The sequence below is a fragment of the Chelonoidis abingdonii genome, chromosome 25 (assembly GCF_003597395.2).
Source record: "Chelonoidis abingdonii isolate Lonesome George chromosome 25, CheloAbing_2.0, whole genome shotgun sequence".
In the NCBI taxonomy this organism is placed as follows: Eukaryota; Metazoa; Chordata; order Testudines; family Testudinidae; genus Chelonoidis; species Chelonoidis abingdonii.
This window is the reverse complement of record NC_133793.1, coordinates 18,081,429-18,103,486: the sequence shown is the minus strand read 5'-3', so window position 1 is coordinate 18,103,486 and position 22,058 is coordinate 18,081,429. Positions and strand designations below refer to the sequence as shown.

General features: G+C 57.0%; 2 protein-coding genes across 2 annotated transcripts in view; one reads left to right on the top strand and one right to left on the bottom strand.

The window, feature by feature from the left end:
* LOC116833446 (class I histocompatibility antigen, F10 alpha chain-like) overlaps positions 1 to 5,913 on the bottom strand; it is a 24,593-nt gene extending 18,680 nt beyond the window's left edge. The window contains exon 1 of the mRNA XM_075060857.1: positions 5,801 to 5,913. Within this exon, the coding sequence (XP_074916958.1) occupies positions 5,801 to 5,870 (70 nt within the window). The 5' untranslated portion in view covers positions 5,871 to 5,913. The remainder of the gene's footprint in view (positions 1 to 5,800) is intronic.
* Positions 5,914 to 15,138: 9,225 nt separating this feature from the next.
* LOC116836389 (prostasin-like) lies at positions 15,139 to 17,703 on the top strand. Its single transcript, XM_075060870.1, has 4 exons — positions 15,139 to 15,488; positions 16,154 to 16,502; positions 16,632 to 16,702; positions 16,909 to 17,703. The coding sequence occupies exons 1-4, from the start codon at positions 15,460 to 15,462 to the stop codon at positions 17,204 to 17,206; spliced, it is 747 nt and encodes a 248-aa protein (XP_074916971.1). The 5' UTR covers positions 15,139 to 15,459; the 3' UTR covers positions 17,207 to 17,703.
* Positions 17,704 to 22,058: the final 4,355 nt, after the last annotated feature.

Here is a 22,058-nt window from a genome sequence, read left to right as displayed (position 1 = left end):
GTTGCAGACTGCAGTCTGCCCCAGTGAGTGGGGGCTAGACAGTGACTGATAGTAGTCACTGAGATGAGGTAGGGGTAAAGGGTTGGGGGTTCCCTGGGGTGGGGAGATCCAGATAGTAAGTTACTGCTGGGTGCAGGACCTTGACATGGAAGGGCACTGGTATCCAGGAGGGACATGGGGGCCAGCAGTAGGTGAGACACCAGAGGGTGCTCTGGGCTTGAACAGCTAATTCCCAGGATGGCCAGAAGGAGGCGCTGTGACAGTGAGTCATGGCACACTATATGTTATTTTTCCTCCCTTGGTATCCTACTGTTAATTGAATTGTCTCATTAGACTGACCTCACACTTGCTAAGGCAACTCCCATCTTTTCATGCATTTATACCTGCTCCTGTATTTTCCACTCCACGCATCTGATGAAGTGGGTTCCAGCCCACGAAAGCCTATGCCCAAAAAATGTTAGTCTCTAAGGTGCCACAAGGACTCCTCATTGTTTTTGCTGATACAGACTAACACGGCTATCACTCTGAAACCTAACAACACAAATGCAGCAGCTGTTCTGTGCTGTTCTGCAAAGGGAGCTCACGCCCAAACTAAGACCTGATTAATGCACAGACCCAGGGGCTCCAAACTCTCCCCCCACCCTGGGGTGCCAACACACTGCCAGAGACAGAGAGGGGTTAACATCTCCTCCCTAGCATGACACCTCTAATGACCTGCTTCCACTACAGATATGACCCATTGCCATCATAGGCGCTGACTCCATGGGTGCTCTGCGGTTAGAGCACTCACAGGGAACAATTGGTGGGTGCAGAGCAGCTCCCCATGGCCCCCCAGCTCACCTCGCCTCCTCCCCTGAGCATGCCACTGCTGCTCCACTTCTCCAGGGGGAGAAGTGCAGCGGCGGCGGTGCACTCAAGGGAGGAGGTGGAGGCGAGGTGAACTGGGGTGGGGAGTGGTTCCTCTGCCCCCCCCGGGCTACTTCTTGTGGGGGTCCCCCAGCCCACCTCTGTTCTCCTCTTCCTCCCCTGAGTGCACTGCTGCTCTGTTTCTCCCCTCCCCCTCCCAGGCTTGCCAGGGAGAGGGAAATGCAGTGTTCCCGGGGGAGGAGGGGATTTGGGAAAGGGGTTGGAATGGGGGTACGGCTGGGGGCAGGGAAGGGGCAGTGTGAGCACCCACCAGTCCTGGTTGAAGTTGGCACCGATGACTGCCATGGGCAGGTGTCACGGATATAATAGGCCAGGGGAGGCTCTGCCTTCCCCTGGTGCTGCTGCTGGACCCCTGGTTGCAGGATTTTGGAGCAAAGTTTTTGCTTTATTATGCCCCATGCAATTCCAGGGTGGCTGAGGAGGCTGTATGTGCTATTCAGCTCCCTGGGTTCATCAGTAAGGTCCCTGGACTCCAGGAAGCTGGGTAGCAAACACTGCCTCTTCAGCTGCCTGTGAACCTGCATGGGGCATAGCAAAAGCTTCTTCCAGAGGAGAGTGAGGCTTTAGGGGTCCAGGTCTGGGGAGGGGAGTTGCTGCCTGGCTGACCAGGGGCAGCTCCAGGCAGGTGGAATGACGAGGTGGAGACTGGGGGCTTGGGCTGGGCCGGGCCTCCACTGGCTGTGGGGGGAGGAGGGACTCATGGCTGCTCGAGGAAGGGCACAAGCAGAAGGGGCAGGCCTGGGGGCTAGCCTCTGTAGTGGGGCAGATCCCCGCTCTTGCCCTGAAGGGTTAAAAACAGCCCTGGGAAGGGGCTGTGGCTGGAGAAAGCAGCTTTTAGGCTGAGCTGACTGGGGGAAGTGGCTGCAGCTGAGGCCGTGCCCCAAACCTACTCAGCTGGCCCTATAAAGGCAGAGAAGACAGGGGCAGACATGAGTCTCTCTCTGCATGCAGAGAGAGAAGGGCCTGGCTGCAGGGAGCTAGAGACAGGGTACCTGAGTGGAGCAGGGCTGGGGAAAGGCTGGGGAGCTCCAGCCTGGAAAGCCCCTGGCTATGGCCTAGCAGAAGGCCAAGGGGTACTGGGGTTGCAGAAGGCAGCCCAGGGGTAGATCAAGACAGCAGGTCCAAACCCTCCTTGCCAGTGGGTGTGGAGCTAGACAATGATGGGCAGTAGCCTGATACTGAGGTGAGGTGGGGATAGTGGGTGGGGGTCCCCTGGGGAGGGGAGACCCTAAGACTGAGGGGTTACTGCCAGGGGGCAGCACCCCTGTTAAAGGGGCACCGGGTCCAGGGAGGGACATAGGGGCCAGAGGACAGGTGGATCACCAGCCTGCAGAGGGTGCTCTGGAGCTGGAATGAGCTAATTCCCAGAAGTCACCAGCAGGAGGCACCGCAGGGGTGAGTCCGCACCTCTACAGCCTCCCCTGAGGAGGGGCTCCACCTGCCACCCAGGCCCATTTCTGACCATGGGTGTGACTAGACCGGGGCTGACCCTGCCAGGAGCATAGCTGGAGGGCGAGTGGCCACTCCCCCTAAGCACATTATCCAAAAGTGGGGCCTTAGGCACCAACTCCTAGGTGCTCCGGGGCTGGAGCACCCACAGGGAAAATTTGGTGCAGCTCCCTGGCCCCAGATCACCTCTTCCCCGAATGCTCCACCCCACTTCTCCCCCTCGCCCTGCAAATCAGCTGTTTGTGTGGGAAGCCTGGGAGGGCTGAGAAGCAAGCAGTGGCTTTGCGCTCAGGCCCAGGGAGGTGGAGACAGAGCAGAGGTGAGCTAGGGCAGGGGTTTCAGTAGCACCACCAGCCACCTCGGTATTTTGCCGCCCCAAGCACAGCAGGCAGGCTGCCTTCGGCAGCTTGCCTGTGGGAGGTCCCCCGGTCCCGCAGATTCGACAGCACGCCTGCAGGAGGTCCACCAAAGCCGCGGGACCAGCGGACCCTCACGGCGACCGGCAGAGCACCCCCCACGGCTTGCTGCCCCAGGCACGCGCTTGGCGTGCTGGTGCCTGGAGCCACCCCTGCTTGCACACCCGTTCATTTGAGGGGCAAATCCCCAACAAACCTTTATAGACCCCAGGGGCCAGCCGTACCCAGAAACTGCTCCCCCAGACCAGGTTTCCCCCCCCTGCCCTCGGAACTCCCCTGGAGGGTGCACAGCCCCTCCCCCCCGTGAGCCCTCCCAACCCAATCCAGATGGCCCCCGCCCCAAGGCCAGTCACTGGCTTTGCTGGGCTTGGGCCGCTGCAGCAGCTCGGCAGGGAGAAGCTGCCTTCCAGTGGCACCAGAGAGCCAGAGCATCCTGCTTGCGACAGCAGCAAGCCCCGGCCATGGAGGAACCGTGTGGTGCAGGGGAGCAGCAACCCTGCACAGCTGGTGGCAGCACCCGTAGTGGGGAGCAGCTGAGCCCCCCCCCCCGCCCCCCTCCTGCTCAGGCTGCAGCCCGACGCCCCCCTGGGGCTCCTGCAGGCTACAGTGGATGTATGTGGGCGCCAGCCCCCATGCGCCCCCGGCTCCCCCTTCAACGAGGGTTGCCGTATTTCAACAATCAAAAAAGAGAGGTGAGCCCTGCCCTAGCCCCCTTCCACTCCCTCAAACTTCCCACCCCGATTGACCCGATCACAAGCCCCTGCCCCCCCGCTCCTTGTCCCTTGAGTGCCGCCTCCTGGAGCCCCTGCCCCTAACTGCCCCTCCCCCCCCGAGACTTCAAACAAGGGATCCCCCCCGGAACCCCACCCCCGACCTAATCCTCCTTGTTCCCTGACTGCCCCCTCCTGAGACCCTCCCACTCTAACTGTCCCCCTAGGACCCTACCTGTCCCAACTGCCACAACCCTTATGAGCACCCTAGCTAACCACTCCCTACCTCCTGGCAGGACCCCCAGAACTCTTGACCCATCCAACCCTCCCCCTGCTCCCTGAGACTCCCCTTCGGGGGGCTCCTGCAGCGGATGCATGCTGGTGTGGGCCCTGTGGGCCCCCCGGCTCCTCCCTTGCCGGGCTCAAGCTCTGAAGCTCCCAGAAGTGTGGGCTGCTGCCACTGCCCCTCCTGCAGCAGGTTCAGGACCCCGTGCCCTGGCGGTTCACGCTCCCAGGGAGCCGCAGAACGAGGGGGGAGCTGGGGGAGTGTGCCTTCCGCCGGTCTGGGGTCCTGGCCACCGCCCCGCTTCACTCAGCTGGCTAGGTGCGCTGAGCAGGGCCGGCGGCCGGGACCCCAGCTGGCAGCCGTGTGCCGTAGGTTGCCGACCCCTGCTTTAGTATTACGATCTATTATAAATAAAGTGCATTTCACTGATATTTAAAATGAAATTAGAAACTGGAAAAAATGGACAGTTTTTTTTAAACCTATGACAATTAGAATACAGTAGTTTCTATCATTTACTTTCTAGAATCTAAAGTACAATCTACATTTCTCCTGTGAAATGGTGCCTGGGCAAACCCTTCCGTGGCTGGATCATTCTTGCGTCTTTATTTTAAGTACAAACAAATATGTAATTAGTAACTTGATATGTCAGGCGGCACCTTTTCTATGTGTTCGCTGCTCCTGCTGTTCGAACCTGGCTACACCACTGGACACAGCTCAGCCGGACACAGCCAAGGACAAGTCACACTCGAGCTCCAGGCACTGGGGTTAAAACTGAAGCATCTTCTGGGAGCCATTAAAGGTCAGGGAGACCCTTCACTTAAGGCTGGTCTATCTGGGGGGTGATTTACCCCCTGTCACTAGCCATCAGCCTGAGCTCTGCAAACAGGCATCCCACCCTGCCCTGACACGCTGGGAATGAACCAGCCTGGGCAGTGCCTGGAACCGGGGATTTCCCCACAGGCTGCGAGGGGCTTGTCAGCGCGGGCAGCACCCACAGGTGCTGGTCCTGACGATGCCGCAGCCCCCGGCTGGGAGCGGCTGGCGTTAGATGAAGGGGTCACTGTTCGGGTCAGCGGCTCTCAGCCCCCCCCACTACACACACTGTCCCAGCAGCGCCTGGCACAAGGGGGCCGGGACCCCCCAGTCACTATAGCAAGGTCACTGTTCGACGTGTGACCGCTCAGTGCTGGGGGGGGGAGCGCGGGGTGGTTATCCCGACACCTCCGAATGCAGAGCCCCAGATGCCCCCCCCAAAGCCTCCCCCCTCTTGCTCCCCACACCCGCGGCTGCCCCCTCCCCCGCCCCCCCCCGGCCGGCTGCCCCCCACACCACAGCTCCCCCTCCCTTCACCATCCCCGGCCCGCTGCCCCACACCCAGCTCCCCCCTATCCCTGCCCCCCCGGCCCGCCGCCCCCCCACACCCGACTCCCCTTCCTGCCCCCCCGCCCCCAGCTCCCCACTCCCAAACCCCCCCCACCCGCTACCCCCCTCCCCGCACTGTCCGGCCCGCTGCCCCCACCCCCCACACCCACTCCCCCTTCCTCGCCACCCCCCGGCCTCGGCCCGCCCCCCCACACCCAGGCCCGCGCATTGTGACTACTAAAACCCATGGTCTGCCCCACCAGCTCCTCCGCCCCCCGAAACCAATCCCCCCGGCCGCGCTGCCCCCCCACACCCAGGTCCCCCCTTCCCGCCCCCGGCCGGCCCGCCCCCCCTACACCAGCCCGCCCGGCCGCCCCCCACACCCAGCTCCCCTCCCGCCCCCCCCCGGCCCCGGCCGCCCCACACCCAGCCCGGCCCGGCCGCCCCCCCAACCCAGCTCCCCACTCCCGCCCCCCCGGCCCGCCGCACCCCCACACCGGACTCCCCTTCCTGCCCCTCGGGCCCCAGTCCCCCTCCCCAGCCCGGGCTCCCCGCACTGTCCGGCCGGCTGCCCCACCCCCAGCTCCCCCCGCCCCGCCCCCCGGGCCCCCACACCAGCCCCCCCCGGAGGGTCTCACCCGGATACTCACGGCAGTGGCCCCCCCGCAGGGCTCCACCCCAGCAGCCAGCAGCAGCAGCAGGCGCCAGCGCAGGGCCCATCGCGCCCCGCAGGGCAGCTCGGCCATGGACCCGCTCTCGGCCGGTCCCGGCTACCAGGCCGCGGACCTCTGCGCTGCGGGGTTGCTGGAGAGGGACATCCCAATAGCGACGCACACACCCGCCTCCGTCACCGGTCGCCGGGCAGAACCCGGCCAGGAAGGACGGCGAAGGGGAAGCGAAGCGGCTGGCTGGGAGGGACGCTGGCGCGCGGAGAACTTGCCCCCGGGGCTGTAACGCCCAGAGCAGCTGTTGAGGCCCAGCCCGGTGCTGCTCCGCGCGTGGCTGGGCCTGGCTGCAGGTGTCTCTGTGACGGGTGCTGAGGCAGCTCTAATTCTCCAGTATGGATCCCGTGGAGCCAGCTCTGGCTATTGCACAGCAAAGCTCACAACAGTTATCCTTCCCCTCAGAGCTCCAGCTCCTGGAGTCATGGGATCATGGGAGAATTTCAACTTGGTGGGGAAAAAGAAAACAGGTACATTTCTAGCCCTCAGCTGAGGGAAAAGGTTCCCCCTTTACAGCAACAACAACCGGCAGGTTGGCAACTGACACTTGTTCCATATTTAAGAGTCATCTGGTTCCTGACAGGCCAGGCCTGTATTCCCATGAGCCCCCGCGGCCCTGTCTATTCACGTCCTTCCTTACATCAAGGTATCCTTGCACCATGGACAGTGCTCAGCTGTTCCTGCTTCTGTGTGAAAACCACCAAACCCAGCAACTGCCACCCACTGGCCGCCTGCCCCAGCCACCACTGACAGGCTGCAGCCTGGGAGTGCCTGAGCCCAGGAGATCCGAGCAGTGCCTGTAATAGGGCATCCCCGAGGGAGGGGAGCGCTGGGACATTGTCTCAAACCCCGAGCTTCACAGGGCTCCCAGGGGCCTTTTAAATCTCCACATTGCTGCTTACTGCCTGGAGTGTTGTTATTTGTATTATAATAGCACCTGGAGCCTGACTGGGGACCTGTTGTGCTGGGAGCTGCACAGACCCTGACTGAGATCAAGATCCCATTGTGCCGGCTGCAGCACAGACTCCCTCTGAGATCAGGGCCCTGTGAGCTGTGTGCTGTATGCACATAGGGACACTTTCTTCCCCAGCAAGTTTACATTCGAAATAGACAGAGGAGGGATTCTTATCCCCATTGTACAGATGGGAAAACTGAGGCACAAAGTGGCTCAGTCACCTGTCTAAAGTTGCACACAGAGTCAGAGACAGAGCCAGGAACTGAACCAAGGTGTCCTGAGCCCCAGGCCAGTAGCTTCATCACAGACCATCCTGTTCCTGCCCCTGCGTTACATTTCCAGACAGATGGCAGCCCCGTCAGCCTTGAGGCGGCTGTGGAGAGGGAGAGGCATTATTAAGGGGGAGCAGTACTCAAAGATTTGGGGAGATCTATAATTGAAAGGGCTTCATGCAGGGCTGGGCAGAGGGGAGCCCGGGGTCTGAGCCCGGACATCAGTTCCCGTCCGGCTGAGTCTAGTGATCCAAGGGGGAATGTTCCTGCTTAGCACTGACATGCTGCTGGGGCAGTCCCTTTCCCTCCCCACCCCCCATGCAGGACCAACTCTAGGCACCAGCTCAGCAAGCAGGTGCTTGGGGCGGCATGTCCAGCTCTTCTGCAGCAATTCGGCGGCAGGTCCCTCACTCCCTCTCAAAGGACCAGCTGCTGAATTGGCACTGAAGACTGAAGTGGTGGCGGTAGAGCTGATCGCGATCATGGCATTTTTTTTTTGCTGCTTGGGGCGGCAAAAACCCTGGAGCCAGCCCTGCCCCCACGTTGCCCCACCCTGGAATAGGCCTTGCAAGTGAAGGTTACCAGGGCAGCCAGGCCCATGGCTCTTTATCCCAATAGGTCTGGGTTCCCTCTGCCAGGCACATTGTACTGCCAGTGGTACCTCTGCAGACTGGGCATCGACACCCCCCTCAGTCAGCCCCACCCTGCCTTGTAATCAAACTGTCATCTTCTTTGGTGACTCTTGTATTCTTGAATGGGTGGGAAAATATCTTCAGTGTGAAGTTCCTCTGCCAACTACGGTGCACTCTTCAGAATGTTTGAAATCCCTCATCTGACCGATAAGACTGTAGGTATGACTTTGCTTTGTCCAGCTATTCCATTGCTCCAGATATACCAAGGGCAACACCTTGGAGTCTCTTGCTTACAACATTTATTTCAAACACTACGTCATGCCCCAACACTAAGCCACATACATAACTTCAGTTTTCTATGTTTCTGGCGATTCCATTTCCCTCTGCCACTGTTCTCCATGAACAGTTCCTGTCATAGCATAATCCTGCAACATCAGGAATATACATGCAACATTCTTGTCCTATGAAGGCACATGTTCCTCCTTGTGAGGCTAACAAAACATCCAGGGTCATTCTACTTTGAAGAACCATTTGCCTAAGTTGTTTTTGCTCGGTAGCCAGATCAATGAGGGCCTCAGCAGTGGTATTAGCTATTATTTTTAACACTCCTTGTAATTTCATTATACCTTGCCCTATCCTATAAGTGGCACCTTCACATGCAAAGAAAAAGGCTGCACAGGTTCCTGTCCAATCATTAAGCGCTTTCCAGGTAAGAGGTCGAGACCAGTCAACATCGTCTTTGGCACCTTGCACATTTTTTAAACGTCCAGAAGGAAGGTGATCTCAATATAGGACAGGGGGTTCTAACCAGGCCAAGTAGCATGACCCCTTCCAGGAGACAGGCAAGCTCAAATAGGCCTTTTCTCCACAAACCCAATAGACTTCAAACAAGGGATTAGACATAACGGAAGCAGTATATTGGGGTTTGTAATACACACACACACTTTTCCCTATCCTCTCCATCAGGGGGCAGCACTGCGTGTTCACACATACGCACGCACACACGCACACTCTTCCCTGTCATCTCCATCAGGGGGCAGCACTGTGCGCTCACACACACACACACACTCTTCCCCATCCTCTCCATCAGGGGGCAGCACTGCGCGCGCTCACACACACACACACACTTTCCCCATCCTCTCCATTAGGGGGCAGCACTGCGCGCACTCACACACACACACACACACACATACACACACTCTTCCCTGTCCTCTCCATCAGGGGGCAGGACTGCACACACTCACACACACACACTCTTCCCTGTCGTCTCCATCAGGGGACAGGAATGCACGTGCTAACACACACACACATTCTTCCCCATCCTCTCCATCAGGGGGCAGCACTGTGCACGTGCTCACACACACACACACACTCCTCCCTGTCCTCTCCATCAGGGAGCAACACTGCGCGGGTTCACACACAATCTCCCCTGACTGTGATGTTTATGCATGCTCTGATCTGCAGCCCCTAGATGGTGATGTTACTCACATGCCCAGCAACCATGTTACACTAGGAGAGATTTTTCCCAGTACGTCCTCGTCCTTTCCAGCCCCCTCAGCCTGCCAGAGGCTCCATCCCCGACTCTCTCATTCCAGGTGCACTTCAGCCACCCCGGACGCTTCAGGAGCTGCAGGTTCCTCTCGTCTCTGTGTCGACCTGCAGAGAACACTTTGGGGAACGGAGCCACTGGATCAAAGATGACATGCTGTGCGCTGGGTCCAGGGGTGACCCTAATGGCCCCTGCAAGGTGAGCTTCTTGGCTTAGGGGGGCAGCACTGGGGCTGCTTGAAATTATCTAGCCCATTGTTCTGTTTGCAAACATTGGCCCTTCCTCTTCTGCTCTCAAAAAAGGCCCATGTGGGTGATGTTTTAATTTGATCTTCCTCCGTGCCTCTTAGATGGAGAAAGCAGCTCTCCCAGCACCAGTGCATTCTGGGAGGTCTCACAAGTCACCGTAGGATGGAGGGAAACTCTCTGAGCTCTGGTCCTGCTGAACTGAGAGGGTTAAACTTCACCTGAACTTAATGCCAGAGAAAACAAACCTAACAAGGGTGGAAGCTCTGCCCCAGCACTGCAGCAGGACATGGCATGGGAGGGAAATGGGTTTTATCCCCGGCTCTGGGAGGGAAATGGGATCTAGTGGGTTAGAGCAGGAGGGGCTGGGAGCCAGGACTCCTGGGTTTTCTCCCCAGCTCTGGGAGAGGAGTTGGGTCGAGTGGGTTAGAGCAGCAGGGGCTGGGAGCCAGGACTCCTGGGTTCTCTCCGGCTCTGGTAGAGGAAAAACAGGAGCCACATTGTGGGAAAGGAGGCAAAGGGGCCGCCCTCGTTGACCCTAGTATCCCTCCCTCTCAACCTTGTGTGACTCCGGGGGGCCTCTGGTCTGTCCAGGGAATGGCAGCTTTGTCCTGAATGGGCTCATCAGCTGGGGCAGAGGCTCCTCACTCCTACTCCCCAAGGTGTACGTCCGGGTCCCAGTCTATGGCAACGGGTGGCGCTGGCCTCTCGATCGTCTCTCCTGCCCTACTCAGTGCCGGTACCACCCCATTGGGGTCCCTAAGCAATGGCTTAGTCTGCTCGTGCCTAGCGCTGGCTCTGGTTGCACCGCTCCTTGCTGGGCTCGTGCTGACGGCCCTGTGACCTGCCCCCTGGGGCTCCCACCTGTGTCAACCCCCAGGTAACATAGCAGCCCCCCGCCAGCACGGGTGTGTATAGACCACTATTGACACAAGGTGTGGGTCCTGCATTGTTGGACCCATGAGACACAGCTGGGAGAGGGTGGTGGATGGAAGCTCAGGGAGTCACTATGGGGAGTGGGCACAGGGGGTCATATCCAGCCCTTCCTGCAACTCTGCAGCCCCCCCCCCCCCGGGGGGTGACTGGGAGGCCGGTGGGGAAGGGCCCTGCAGCCGCTTTGATCCCACCACTTGTGCTCCAAAAATCATCAATAAATCAGCTTTGCAAATTCTGTCTCCTCCCAGCTGCAGCCGCGACCTGTCTGGCAGCAGGTGGTGCCGCCTCCCGCTAGGGTCAGTCCTGCCACCGCCACCGCCTCCACTGCTTGGTATGGGATGGCAGAGTGTGGGGGCTGCCCATCACGCTGGGTGCTGCGCAGACCTCCCCCCTGAGATTGGGGCCCCTGTTGTGTCAGGTGCTGTACAGACACTGACCAAGATCAGGGCCCCTGGGCAGAGACACGTCCCCTCCTCAAACTGAGTTCAGTCCCTGGATCCTGCTGAGCACTGCACAGACCTCCTCCCCCATCAAAAGTTCAGTCCCCACCATGGCACTGACTCCCCAGAGCGAGTATGAATTTTCTGAACTATTTTTATGGTCGCTAGCTGTGCCTCAGTTTCCCCTGCTTGCCGCATTGTCACCTCGTGTGTGGGAAAGGACTGTTTGCTCTCAGGGCAAGCTAGAGACGCCACCCTCCCCGGAGCTGGGAAATTCAGTCAGTATCACTATGTCACTCAGGGGTGTCCACACACCCCCCCGGGCAAGTTAAACTGACCTAACCCCGGGTGTCGCCAGCTCTCGGTCAGTGGGTGAATTCTCCCTTCGCCCCAGCTAGGGCCTCTCGGGGAGGTGAATTAACTACACTGATGAGAGACCACCCCCTGCAGCATTTCAAGTGTAGCCAAGCCTTGAGACGTGACTGTCTCCTCGCTGCTGGGCTGGGGCACTGGAAAAGGACTGGCTGACCCCATGGTGGTGGAGAATCCATGAAGATGACAGAAAATCCAACCACTAGTCATTGACACTTGGTGGCCAGCACCCTGGCGGGAGATGGATTTCCTCACCTCTCAGCAGGGAAGCCAAGAAGTACCCCCCAGCTCCAGGACAAAGGACTGGGGAGGGGTGGGGGGGATAAGGGTTGAGTGCTGGAGGGAGTTGGGGTTCACACCTGGAGACTGACCCAGGGGATCAGACAGAGTTTGAACATGGGGTTGACTGCAGCATGGCTGGGCCTCTGGGCTGACCAGAATGGACCATGGTTTAATTGTGCTCCCCAAAGAACCCCATGTGCTGTGTGCCAGGTGACTAACAAACCCAAGTATTTTGCTGAGGCGGATCCTCCTAGAGACCGTTCCAAAGCTGGGGCCATAGCACTGATCCTGGGGCTCTGTGACAGATGATGGTAGAGGTGGGATGCTGAATGCACTAGGAATATTGTGACCTGCAGCAGTAACACGAGGGTAGTCAAAGGCGTATAACCAGCTCCCGAAGAAGAACATTACCAAACTGTGACGGAATGGAGGGGTGGGTGCCGGCGAGCTCAACAAGGCGCAGCTGGCTTCCCAGCTGGAGAAGGTTGATTGGACCCTGGCAGGGACCCAAGAGGGTCTGAGAGCCACCGAGGCGGCAGCAGGGCTAGCTGGCCGGGAGAAGGAGCAAGCTGAGACCATGCAAAGCAGCTAAAACAGGAACTGGAGATGGAGAAGGGGAGGAACAGGAGAACCCAGAGAATGGTCACTGGGGAAAGTCCTGGATGCCAGCTGCACAGGGAACCTGATACCAAATGGTTGCCCCAGATTAAGGAGGGGTGGCTGCCCTGGGACACACTTTGAATTGCCGGAGCTCCACACCTCTGTCTCACTCAGGTGTTGGTTGGTAACTGCCTGGTGCGTGTCTGGTTACTCGCTTTAGCCAGTCAATAACTCTCTTCTTCCTCTTCCACAGCGAATAGACCTTTCGCTCGTGTATTACAGGACCAGCTAAAGACACTGTCTTTGGTGTAGGGTCTGGGGCACCAACTGAGCTGGGGTTAGTGACTGGTGTCCTGGGAATGCAATCAGCCTGACTGTGTGGTGTGATTTTTGGGACCATTCATCACGAAGTCCAGTTTGTCTGGGTGGCAAGACAGACTGGAGAGGCTAAGGGGCCTGCCTATGACCCCACAGTGAGACTGTCACATTTGTTACTGGCCTGGTGAAATTATACAACATTCCACCACTTTGGGGCCTCTGCCCTGGATTTGACAGTCTGCCCTGAGACAGGCACTCAGTCATGAACCACACGGAACAGCATGACAATGAGATGAGCAAAGCATCCTGACTCTCCAAAACACCTGCTCTAACCCATTAGCCCCCACTCCTCTCCCAGAGATGGGGAGAGAACCCAGGAGTCCTGGATCCCAGCCCCCTGCTCTAACCACTAGACTCCACACCCCTCCCAGAGCTGGAGATAGAACCCAGGAGTCCAGGTGCTCAGCCTCACTCTCATGCCATGTGTCCAGGGCAGGTGAGGCTGGAGTTTTGCGGTGGGTGTCTTACCTGTCAGATTCCAACTCCCCTGAGCACCTAGGGAGTGAAGAAAGAGAAGAGGAAGCTATTAATGAGTGTGGAGGAGCAGATGAGGGTGGGGATAGCCAGAGGATTTGCTGGGACAGTAGCTCCACCCACAATTCCCCAAACTCCACCCACTTCCCCAGGACAGCCCTGCTGTCCTCATGCCAGCCAAAATTCCACATCTGCCCTGGGAATGTGGAATGGGAATGAGGCTGGCAGCCAGGAATCCTGGGTCCTATCCCAGCTGTGGGAGAGGAGTGGGATGGGATAAGGTGGTATCATTGGGCTTAGGGACAAGAGTTAAGGTTGTCATGGAACTAAGGTTATAATGGGGTCATGCTTAAGAATATCCTTGGCTGAAGTTTCTCATGGGGGTGAGGTTCTGGACTGAAATGTGGCATTTCTCTTTCTTTCTTTCCCCTTTTTATTAAGATTTTTTTTTAAAAAAAATAGCAATCTAGCTAAATTTCAAAAGAAAGTGTTGCTTCAAAGTGAAAAGTGCAAATGGTTCCTTTGGAATATGTCTAAGAAACACTTCCACTTCTCTGAATTTTTTTTCATCTGAAACTGTTTGGCGAATTCAGTCTGAAAATGTGACGTTTTAGTCAACCCCAAAATACATATTTCAGTGAATAAACCATACCTCCAAACGATGTCGCTCACCTGTGCCGATTAGCATGAGAAATACACAGCTCTAGGCAAAACAGCCAGTACACCTACGTGCAATACCCTGGCTCCGGTTCCTCACTGCTAGGGAGTGTGCAGTGCTTTGGCTTTGGACAGAGTACCGTGGGGTGCCCCATATCCTTTCCCCTCAGCTCGCGGCTTTTCTTCCAAATCAAGGTGGTTTTCCCACTCAGCTAGCTTTCTCTGACTTTGTCTGGTCCACAGTTAAACAGGAATCTCCTCCCAGCTATCAAAGCATGCCCATCTCCTCCCCTCTCATTCTGGTCTTTGCCTGACTTCTGCCTGAAGTTTCCTGCTACTGTGAGTCTTCTCTCCAGTTAATGTGTCCCCATCCCAGCCCCTAGTGTCTCTGCTTCTCCCTGGTTGATTTTTTTGCTTCTCACTGCTTGCACAGGAACCGGAGAAGTGGACCCTGCCAATCTCAGAGAACCCAGTTTCCAAGGTGTGTCTGCCTGAATGGGTGTCCATTTAATGTCTAACGAATGAACATTCTCCCTAGTTTTGCTGACCCAGCCCTCCCCGGTCAAGAAACGTTGGGCTCTACATGAAGGCTTCACAGTCCAACAATTTCATAATACCAATTTTACACAATCGGCTGGAATTCCCAAGCTGGATGGGGCAGATCCCCAAATCGTCACTGGAGTGATGCCAAGAGAAGGGCGACAGAGCCAAAAAAACACAGTGGAAAATGACACTTAAACCCAAACCACACTATAAACTCAATCCCAACTCCCACGATATCCTTCACCTTAACCCCATAATAAACTTAACCCCAAGCCCCATGATATCCTTCACCTTAACCCCACAATACTCTTAACCCCATGATAACCGTAACCTTCAGCCATGATATCCTTCATGTTAACCCCATGATACTCTTAACCCCATGATAATCTTAGCCCCAATCCGCACGATACCCTTAACCCTAACTTCAGGATATCCTCTACCCCATGATAACCACATCCCTCACCTAGGCACTGTCCTTGTCTCTCTCTTCTGAGCACACTCAGTTGGCAATAACACAGGGGAAGTGAAAATCACCAGGCAGTGACCTGGGCCATCACACTTTTTCGTTTGGTTTTCTAGGATGCCTGTACTGGGGTGACACCAGGCACAGCAGAATGAAAACAGTCACAACCTCTTCAGCATGTTAAATTTAGCAGCTGTTATTTCCTTGCTTAGGTTCCCAGAAAGTCAGTCTCCATTATTCTCTATAGATCTAGGGAGGGGCACACAGATGCCCATAAAAACCTGCCCCGGCACTTTCATTGCCCAGTCAGGCTTTGGTCGGAGCACTGGAGGCAGCTGCATGCAGCCAAGACAGGCCTGGGGAAGGCTGAACCATGGGGTGTCTCTGTTCCCCAGTGCCTAGAACTGCTGGCGATGACCCTTCTGCAGGGTGAGTGTGGGGTGGGGATGTAGCGGGAGGGGAGTGAGATACAGATTGTGAGGGAGGGAATTGGGCTAGTGAGTAACAGGGGGATCCAACCCCTTGGCTCGTCATAGATCCCCCAGCCCATCCGCCCTGGATTTGTGCATTCAGTCCTGAACTGCCCCTCTCAGATCAACGGGAAGTGTTGATTCTTGCACCTACTGGTGAGAATTGTGGCTGGTGCTGAGGAGGGCAGGGCTGCTCTGAGGCAATGGGTGGAGCTATTGGCACTCAGTCCCCTCCACACACCTTCTGCAATGCCTGTGAATAGCCCCGCTCACCCTCAGCACACACATTAATATCTTTCCCTTCTTTTCTTCACCCCCTATGTGCTCAGGGGACCTGGAATCAGACAGGTAAGACACCCACAGCAAAACTCCAGCCTTACCTGCCCCGGGCATGTGCCATGAGAATGAGGCTAGGAGCCCGGACTCCTGGGTTCTATCCCCAGCTCTGAGAACAGAGTGGGGGCTACTGGAGGGGGGGAGAGGGGCTGAAAGTCAGGACTCCTGCTTCTTTGCTCTTCCCATTTCAATGCTGTTCCTCTTCAGGTTGTGGTCAGCCCAGAATCTCTGGCCGAATTGTTGGGGAGGAGATGCCGCAAGGGGCCAGTGGCCATGGCAGGTCAACATCCAGTACAATAGACACCACTGCTGCGGTGGGTCCCTCATCTCAGTCCACTGGGTTGTGTCAGCAGCTCATTGCTTCCTATTGTGAATAACTGGGACGGGTAGGGACCGGTACAACAGACAGACGTCCTGCCTGGATCTATGCCAGGCAAACCTTCTCTGGATGGCATCACTGTGTGGCTGTTCCTCAGATGCCCCACCCCAGAGGTGGCTGCATCTCAGAATCAGGTGGACCATCCCTGTGCGGTGTCCTAGGTGGTTTTCTCCCAGCTGCCTGCCCCAGAGGTGTGGCCGCCTCTCACCGTCAGGTGTTCCCTGGACCCAACTGCATTTTTGCCCGTATTTGCAATCCAGTTTCCTCCACTGATCGTTGCTTTCCCTCTGCTCCCCAGCTCTTTCCCCCAGTCTGCCTATCATGTGAACCTCGGGGAGCACCAGCTGTCCAATCCCTCCCCGAGCCAGGTCGCGTCCCCTGTGTGCCAGATCCTCGTCCACCCTGATTACAACAGGGGGACCCATGCATCCGACATCGCCCTAGTGCAGCTGGCAGAGCCAGTGCGATACACCGACGAAATCCTCCCTGTCTGCTTGCCTGGCCCCTCCGACTCCTTCCCTGACAACCACATGTGCTGGGTCACTGGTTGGGGGAGAATAGACTCTGAGGGTAAGACCATCCCCCAGGGGAGATGCTATCACTCTGTGACTCAAGCCCCATGCTCCTGGAGCCCTGTGATTCCTGCTGCATCATGAAATAAGCCCCGCCCAGCTCTCTGCTGCCCCCTGCCAGCTGGCTACCCCGACTGGCTGTATCCCTCAGCCATCTGTGAGGCAACTAATCTATTGATCTCAGGTGGGACCCTTGTGTTTAAGATACAGATGGTCCCTGCAGTGGAAGCCCCCTCTGGGGGCAGCGCGGCACAGACTGGGTCCTATGGGGCTGGGTGCGGCTTGTGAACGTAGCAGGGACACCACCTCTACCACCAGTGCATCCTTCAGAGAAAGGGCGTGGGAAAAGCACGGCATGTTCCTTTCACTTCTCATGTTGGTTTGGACAAAATATACGGGGTGGGGGGCATAGGATGGCCCCTATGCCTACAGCCCTAAGGGGCTGGATTGTGAATGCTTTGGGATGGGGATGAGGGCGAAGGCCCTCACTAATCCCAATTTCTCTGCTCCTTCAGAGTGACTCTGGTGGGCCGCTTGCCTGTGACCACAATGGGACCTGGTTCCTGACGGGAGTTGTGAGTTGGGGGGACAGCTGTGGCCAGCCCAATCGTCCCAGTATCTATGTCCAGACAGTGACCTACGGTGAATGGATATGGGGGCACGTGGTGTCCAGGGGCCAAGCCACATCCATGGAGAACAACATCTCTGGAGTAAATGAAGCCAGATCCTCCTTCAGCACCTACACGCTTCTCTTCTCCACTCTCCTGATGTCACTGTGACCCCCCCTTCCATTGGGACGCCCCTCCATCTCTCTCTCCTCCGTTCACCCAGCACTGAAACCCTCCACTGTCTGGGGGTAGTGCGAGGTGGAGATGGGATAGGATCTGAGACCTATCAGCAATGCCTGAGTCTTCAGAAAGCCTGAGCCTATTGCAATGAGAAGGGAGGGCTGCCCTGAGTGTGACTGAGATCAACACTGCCTGAGTGTGCAGAGAGCCTGAGCTGATTGCTTGGAGAGGTGTGAATTTCCCAGAATGTGACCCAAACAGCAACACTTGCTGCATCTCCAGAGATCCTGGGTTGATTTCACAGAGAGGGGTGAACTGGCACAAGTGTAACTGGTGCAGCAATGCTGCCTGAGTCTGCAGAGAGCCTAAACTAATCACTTGGAGAGAAGGGGCAGTGCTCCAAGCACCTCTAGGGGGCAGCGCTGGGGCATGCAGACCAGGAATGTTTGGGATTGGCTCGCTGGGAGATGGGCGGTCTAGGTGGGGCAAGGTTTTAGGCAGCCCCTCCTAAAGCTCCAAAGTGGCCCCTGTGTGTGACTGCATATATGGACGCTGCACCCCCATCACATGTGGTCAAAAAGAAAATGTTTTTGCATCAACCTCTTCTCCTGGGTTCCCGGTTGGGTTCAGTGAGCCCCCGAGGAACACCAATTGTGTCTGCGAGAGCTGCAGCCTCAGACAATCCCTACCCCATCTGTTCCAATGGGGGACTCATCAGTGTCACAACCCTTCCAGCCTCAGCTTCCAAAGCTACATTTTCAGATTTGAGGGCTGCGAAGCTGAAATCCTGCCCCACCCCCTGATGTGCCCTCAGATGAACCTTTGGGTAGCTTTGGGGTTAGTCCTGGGACCCCACTCTGTCCTACACACCATTTTAATTACTCAGCTCAGTGTTGTGGAGGGTCTTCTCCCACCCAAGGTTTATCCAGCTTTGGACTCTCATCCTTCCTTCCCCTAGGATTGTGGGACCCGAGCAGGCCCCGCTCCTAAATTTCCCCACATGACCTTACAGGGAACCAGAGAGCTGTGGGGCTGGAAGGGACCTCAAGAGGTCACCTAGTCCAGCCTCTCGTGCAGAAGCAGGGCCATGTAAATCTGGATGAGCCCTGGCAGGGATTCATCCAACTTGCTCTTAAAAGCCTCCAGGGACAGGGATCCCACAACCTCCCTGGGAAACCTGATCCAAATGACCCTGAGAGTAGATTGACGCTGATAGTGGATCCCTAGAATCTCACCATCCTGTTGAAACACTTTGGATTCAAAGCTTCACCCATGATCTGTGCGTAGCTTACCTGGGAGCTCAGACCTGGTGAAGGATTCATTCCCTGAGACCCCGGCGACTGTTCCAGCCTCTGGATTTCTTAGGGGCCAGTTTGTGAAGTTGTCCACAGCGACCAGCCAACATTTGCTTCTAAATTCTATCTCCAGCAAAGTCTCAACCATGTCAGCAGCAATGGGCCCCAGCAGTGCAAGTTACCACCACGTCCTGGTACTGCCTGTCTTAGGGGAGCTCTTTTTCACAAGCAGCATCATGTTTCCTGCCTCCAGTTTCTACATGTACCCAGCAGAAGTTCGCCCTTCGCTTAACTAAGGTTTTTGCAACCCTGAAGTGTCCAGTAATTTTAAGCTCATGGCATGACCCTTTTCAGAGTGTCCTTTTCCAGTGTCTCTGGCACAACCAGCTGATCCCTGGACTCATCACCTGCTGGCACTTCACTCCCATCACCAGATGGCAGCAGAAAGCTCCTTCCTCAGCACAAGGCCGGATGAAAGATTTCAGGAGACACTTTTTTTTCAACCATGAGCTGTTTCGGCAGGAGGAAAGAAATCCCACAGATTGCAAAATGTTTTGATGATCAATTTTACGAAAGAAATAGCACCAGGGGGCTCTGGGACACCCCCATGCTAGACCCCACTCCTCTCCCAAAGCTGGGGACAGAACCCAGGAGTCCTAGCCCCCACTCCCCTCCCAGAACCAGGGACAGAACCCAGGAGTCCTGGCTCCCAGCCCCCCGCCCCCAGCAGTGGCTATTAACAGCCTCCCCTCTGGCTACACCCCTCCCACCCCGGAAGCCAATCTCCTGCAGGGCAGCACCCGGCTGTAGGGCAGGAGGAAACGAAACCAGCGGAGGTTTTACTTTCGGTTCTGCTGGAGAAAATGCCGGGGAGACAGAGCAAGCTATGGGGCAGGTCATGGGGGGGACGGGGGAACTACCATCCCCGGGGGGGGGAGCAGGATCTCCCCCTCCAGTCGATTCCCCCCCCAGGCAGATTTGCTCCCTCCAGGCTACCCCCCCATGTCTGTGACTCTCTCTCGGTGGGAGGCAGCTCTGGTCCCCCCTTAGCTTGGAACATGCACCAGCACCAGCAGCCAGGCCAGCTGGGAGCCCAGCCCCACCCCCTCGGGCCAGCCCCACGTGAGCCCTGGGGCCGGACAGCTCAGAGATAGGGGGCGATCTGGGCTGCCCCCCGGCTGGGTAGGAACAGCAGGACAATGGAGGCCCCACTCCCAGGAGGCCTTGTGGGAGGGGAGGCTGGAAGCTCCTTCACTGGACGGTTTCAGAAAGAGGCTGCAAAACCCTCTGTCCTGGGTGGTTCAGACACAACAAATGCTGCATCTCGGCAGCAGCTGGGACTGGCTGGCCCTGGGGGTCCCCCTGACCCTGTGGGTCTCAGCTGAGAAGCCCCCTGCACTTCTGACCCGGGGCCCTTGTCTCTCCTCCCCTCCACCGCGAGGATCAGAGATTTGCAGTCGAATCCACAGCAGAGGGTTTACTCCCGTTTCCCCATTTTGGGCCCCGGGTGGTTTCTCTGACTTCTGAGCTGTTTCCCTTTGGAGGAGAAATTGGGGCGAGGAGCCAGGCCTGCTCTTTGCTGCAATCCCCGTTCTGTGATCTCTGGGATGCCGCCCAGGTCATATCCGAAAAGTCAGACTTCCCTGCGCATGCACACACACGCACACACATGCACACGCGCACACACGCATATGCACACACACAGACACACACATGCACACACATGCACGCACACACACATACGCGCACGCACACACACACGCATGCACACGCACACACAGACACACACGCACACATGCACACGCGCACACACACATATGCGCACACACGCACACACGCACGCGCACATGCACACGCGCACACACACATATGCGCACACACACGCACACGCACACACAGACACAGACGTGCATGCACACGCACGCACGCACACACACGGACACACACACTTTTCAATCAGTAATGGTTGAAATGCGCAGACAGCTGCAGTGAGAAAAAGCAGCTCCACAGCCTCTTAAACTTTGCTTTAAGGCTGTTGGATTTGTATTTTTGAACAAGGGATGTTGACAATTTGTGTTCTAGAGCTTTTGCTTTCAGTTCATTTCAATGGAATTAAACAATTATTGTCTGACACCCCCCCCATTGTCAGACCCACCTCATCATTTCCCACAACTGTGAACATTGAAATCAATACATTTGTTTAAATGCTCAAACTCCAAACTCGCACAAAGGGGGCCCCTGGGGAGCTGGCCAGGGGCCGTGCCTGGGCTCTGTTCAGCCAAAGGATTAAAGCACATGGGGCCTGGTGTACTGAGACCAGAGGTGCCGACTTTCCAAGGTGCTGGGGGGTGCTGGACCCCTGGCTCTGCCCCAAACCCTGCCCCCACTCCACCCCTTCCCCACCCCACCTTTTCACCCAATTCCAGCCCCTCCCCCGAGTGTACCATGCCCTTAGATTCATAGATTCAAGGACTGGAAGGGACCTCGAGAGGTCATCAAGTCCAGTCCCCTGCCCTCATGGCAGGACCTAATACTGTCTAGACCATCCCAGATAGCATTTATCTAACCTACTCTTAAATATCTTCAGAGATGGAGATTCCACAACCTCCCTAGGCAATTTATTCCAGTGTTTAACCACCCTGACAGTTAGGAACTTTTTCTTAATGTCCAACCTAAACATCCCTTGCTGCAATTTAAGCCCATTGCTTCCTCCCGCCTTCCCCCAGCATCTTCTGCTTGCCTCAAAACAGCTGATCATGGTGGAGGGGAGGCGCTGGAAGGGACGGGGAGGCGCTGATTGGTGGGGCTTGCTGGTGGGTGGGAGGCACTGAGGGAGAGGAAGGGAGCTGATGGGGGGCTGCCAGTGAGTGTCCAGCACCCACCATTTTTTCCCTGGAGGTGCTCCAGCCCTGGAGCACCCAAGAGTTGACACCTATAGCTGAGACCCTCACACCGTCACCTGCTGAGTGTCCAGCAGGGAACCTCTCCCAGGGCAAGGGGTGAGTGGCAATGGGCAATGGGCAGAGAACAAAGCATCTGCCTCCTCGGTCCCTCGTGCTTCCTTGTCTGTCTGTCTCCAACTGGTATCTTGTGTCTTAGCTCGTAAGGGCTGGGACTGCCTCAATGGACTGGCCCGATGGGACACCAATCTCAGTCAAGGAGACCTGTGCAGCGCCTGGCGTGACGGGGTCCCCAGTGTCAGTCAGTTGGGGTGTGTGTGTAGTATCCAGGGTGATGGGGTCCCTGATCTCAGGGGGGGTGGCCTGTGCAGCACCTACGCTCTGCCCTCCCACAGCTAATATCAACCTGCAGAGCCCGTGGGAGGCTGTTGCCATGACAGGATTGGCCCTAGCGGGAGGCGGCACCAGCTGTTGTGGGGCAGGTTGCGGTTGCTGCCAGGAGGAGACAGAGTTTGTAAAGCTGATTTATTGAGAATTCTTGAAGCATAAGTTGCGGGATCACAGGGGCTGTGGGGCCTGTCCCTGTCGGTTTCCCAGTCACCTCTGGGGGGTGTTACAGAGCTGCAGGAAGAGCTGGATATAACCTCC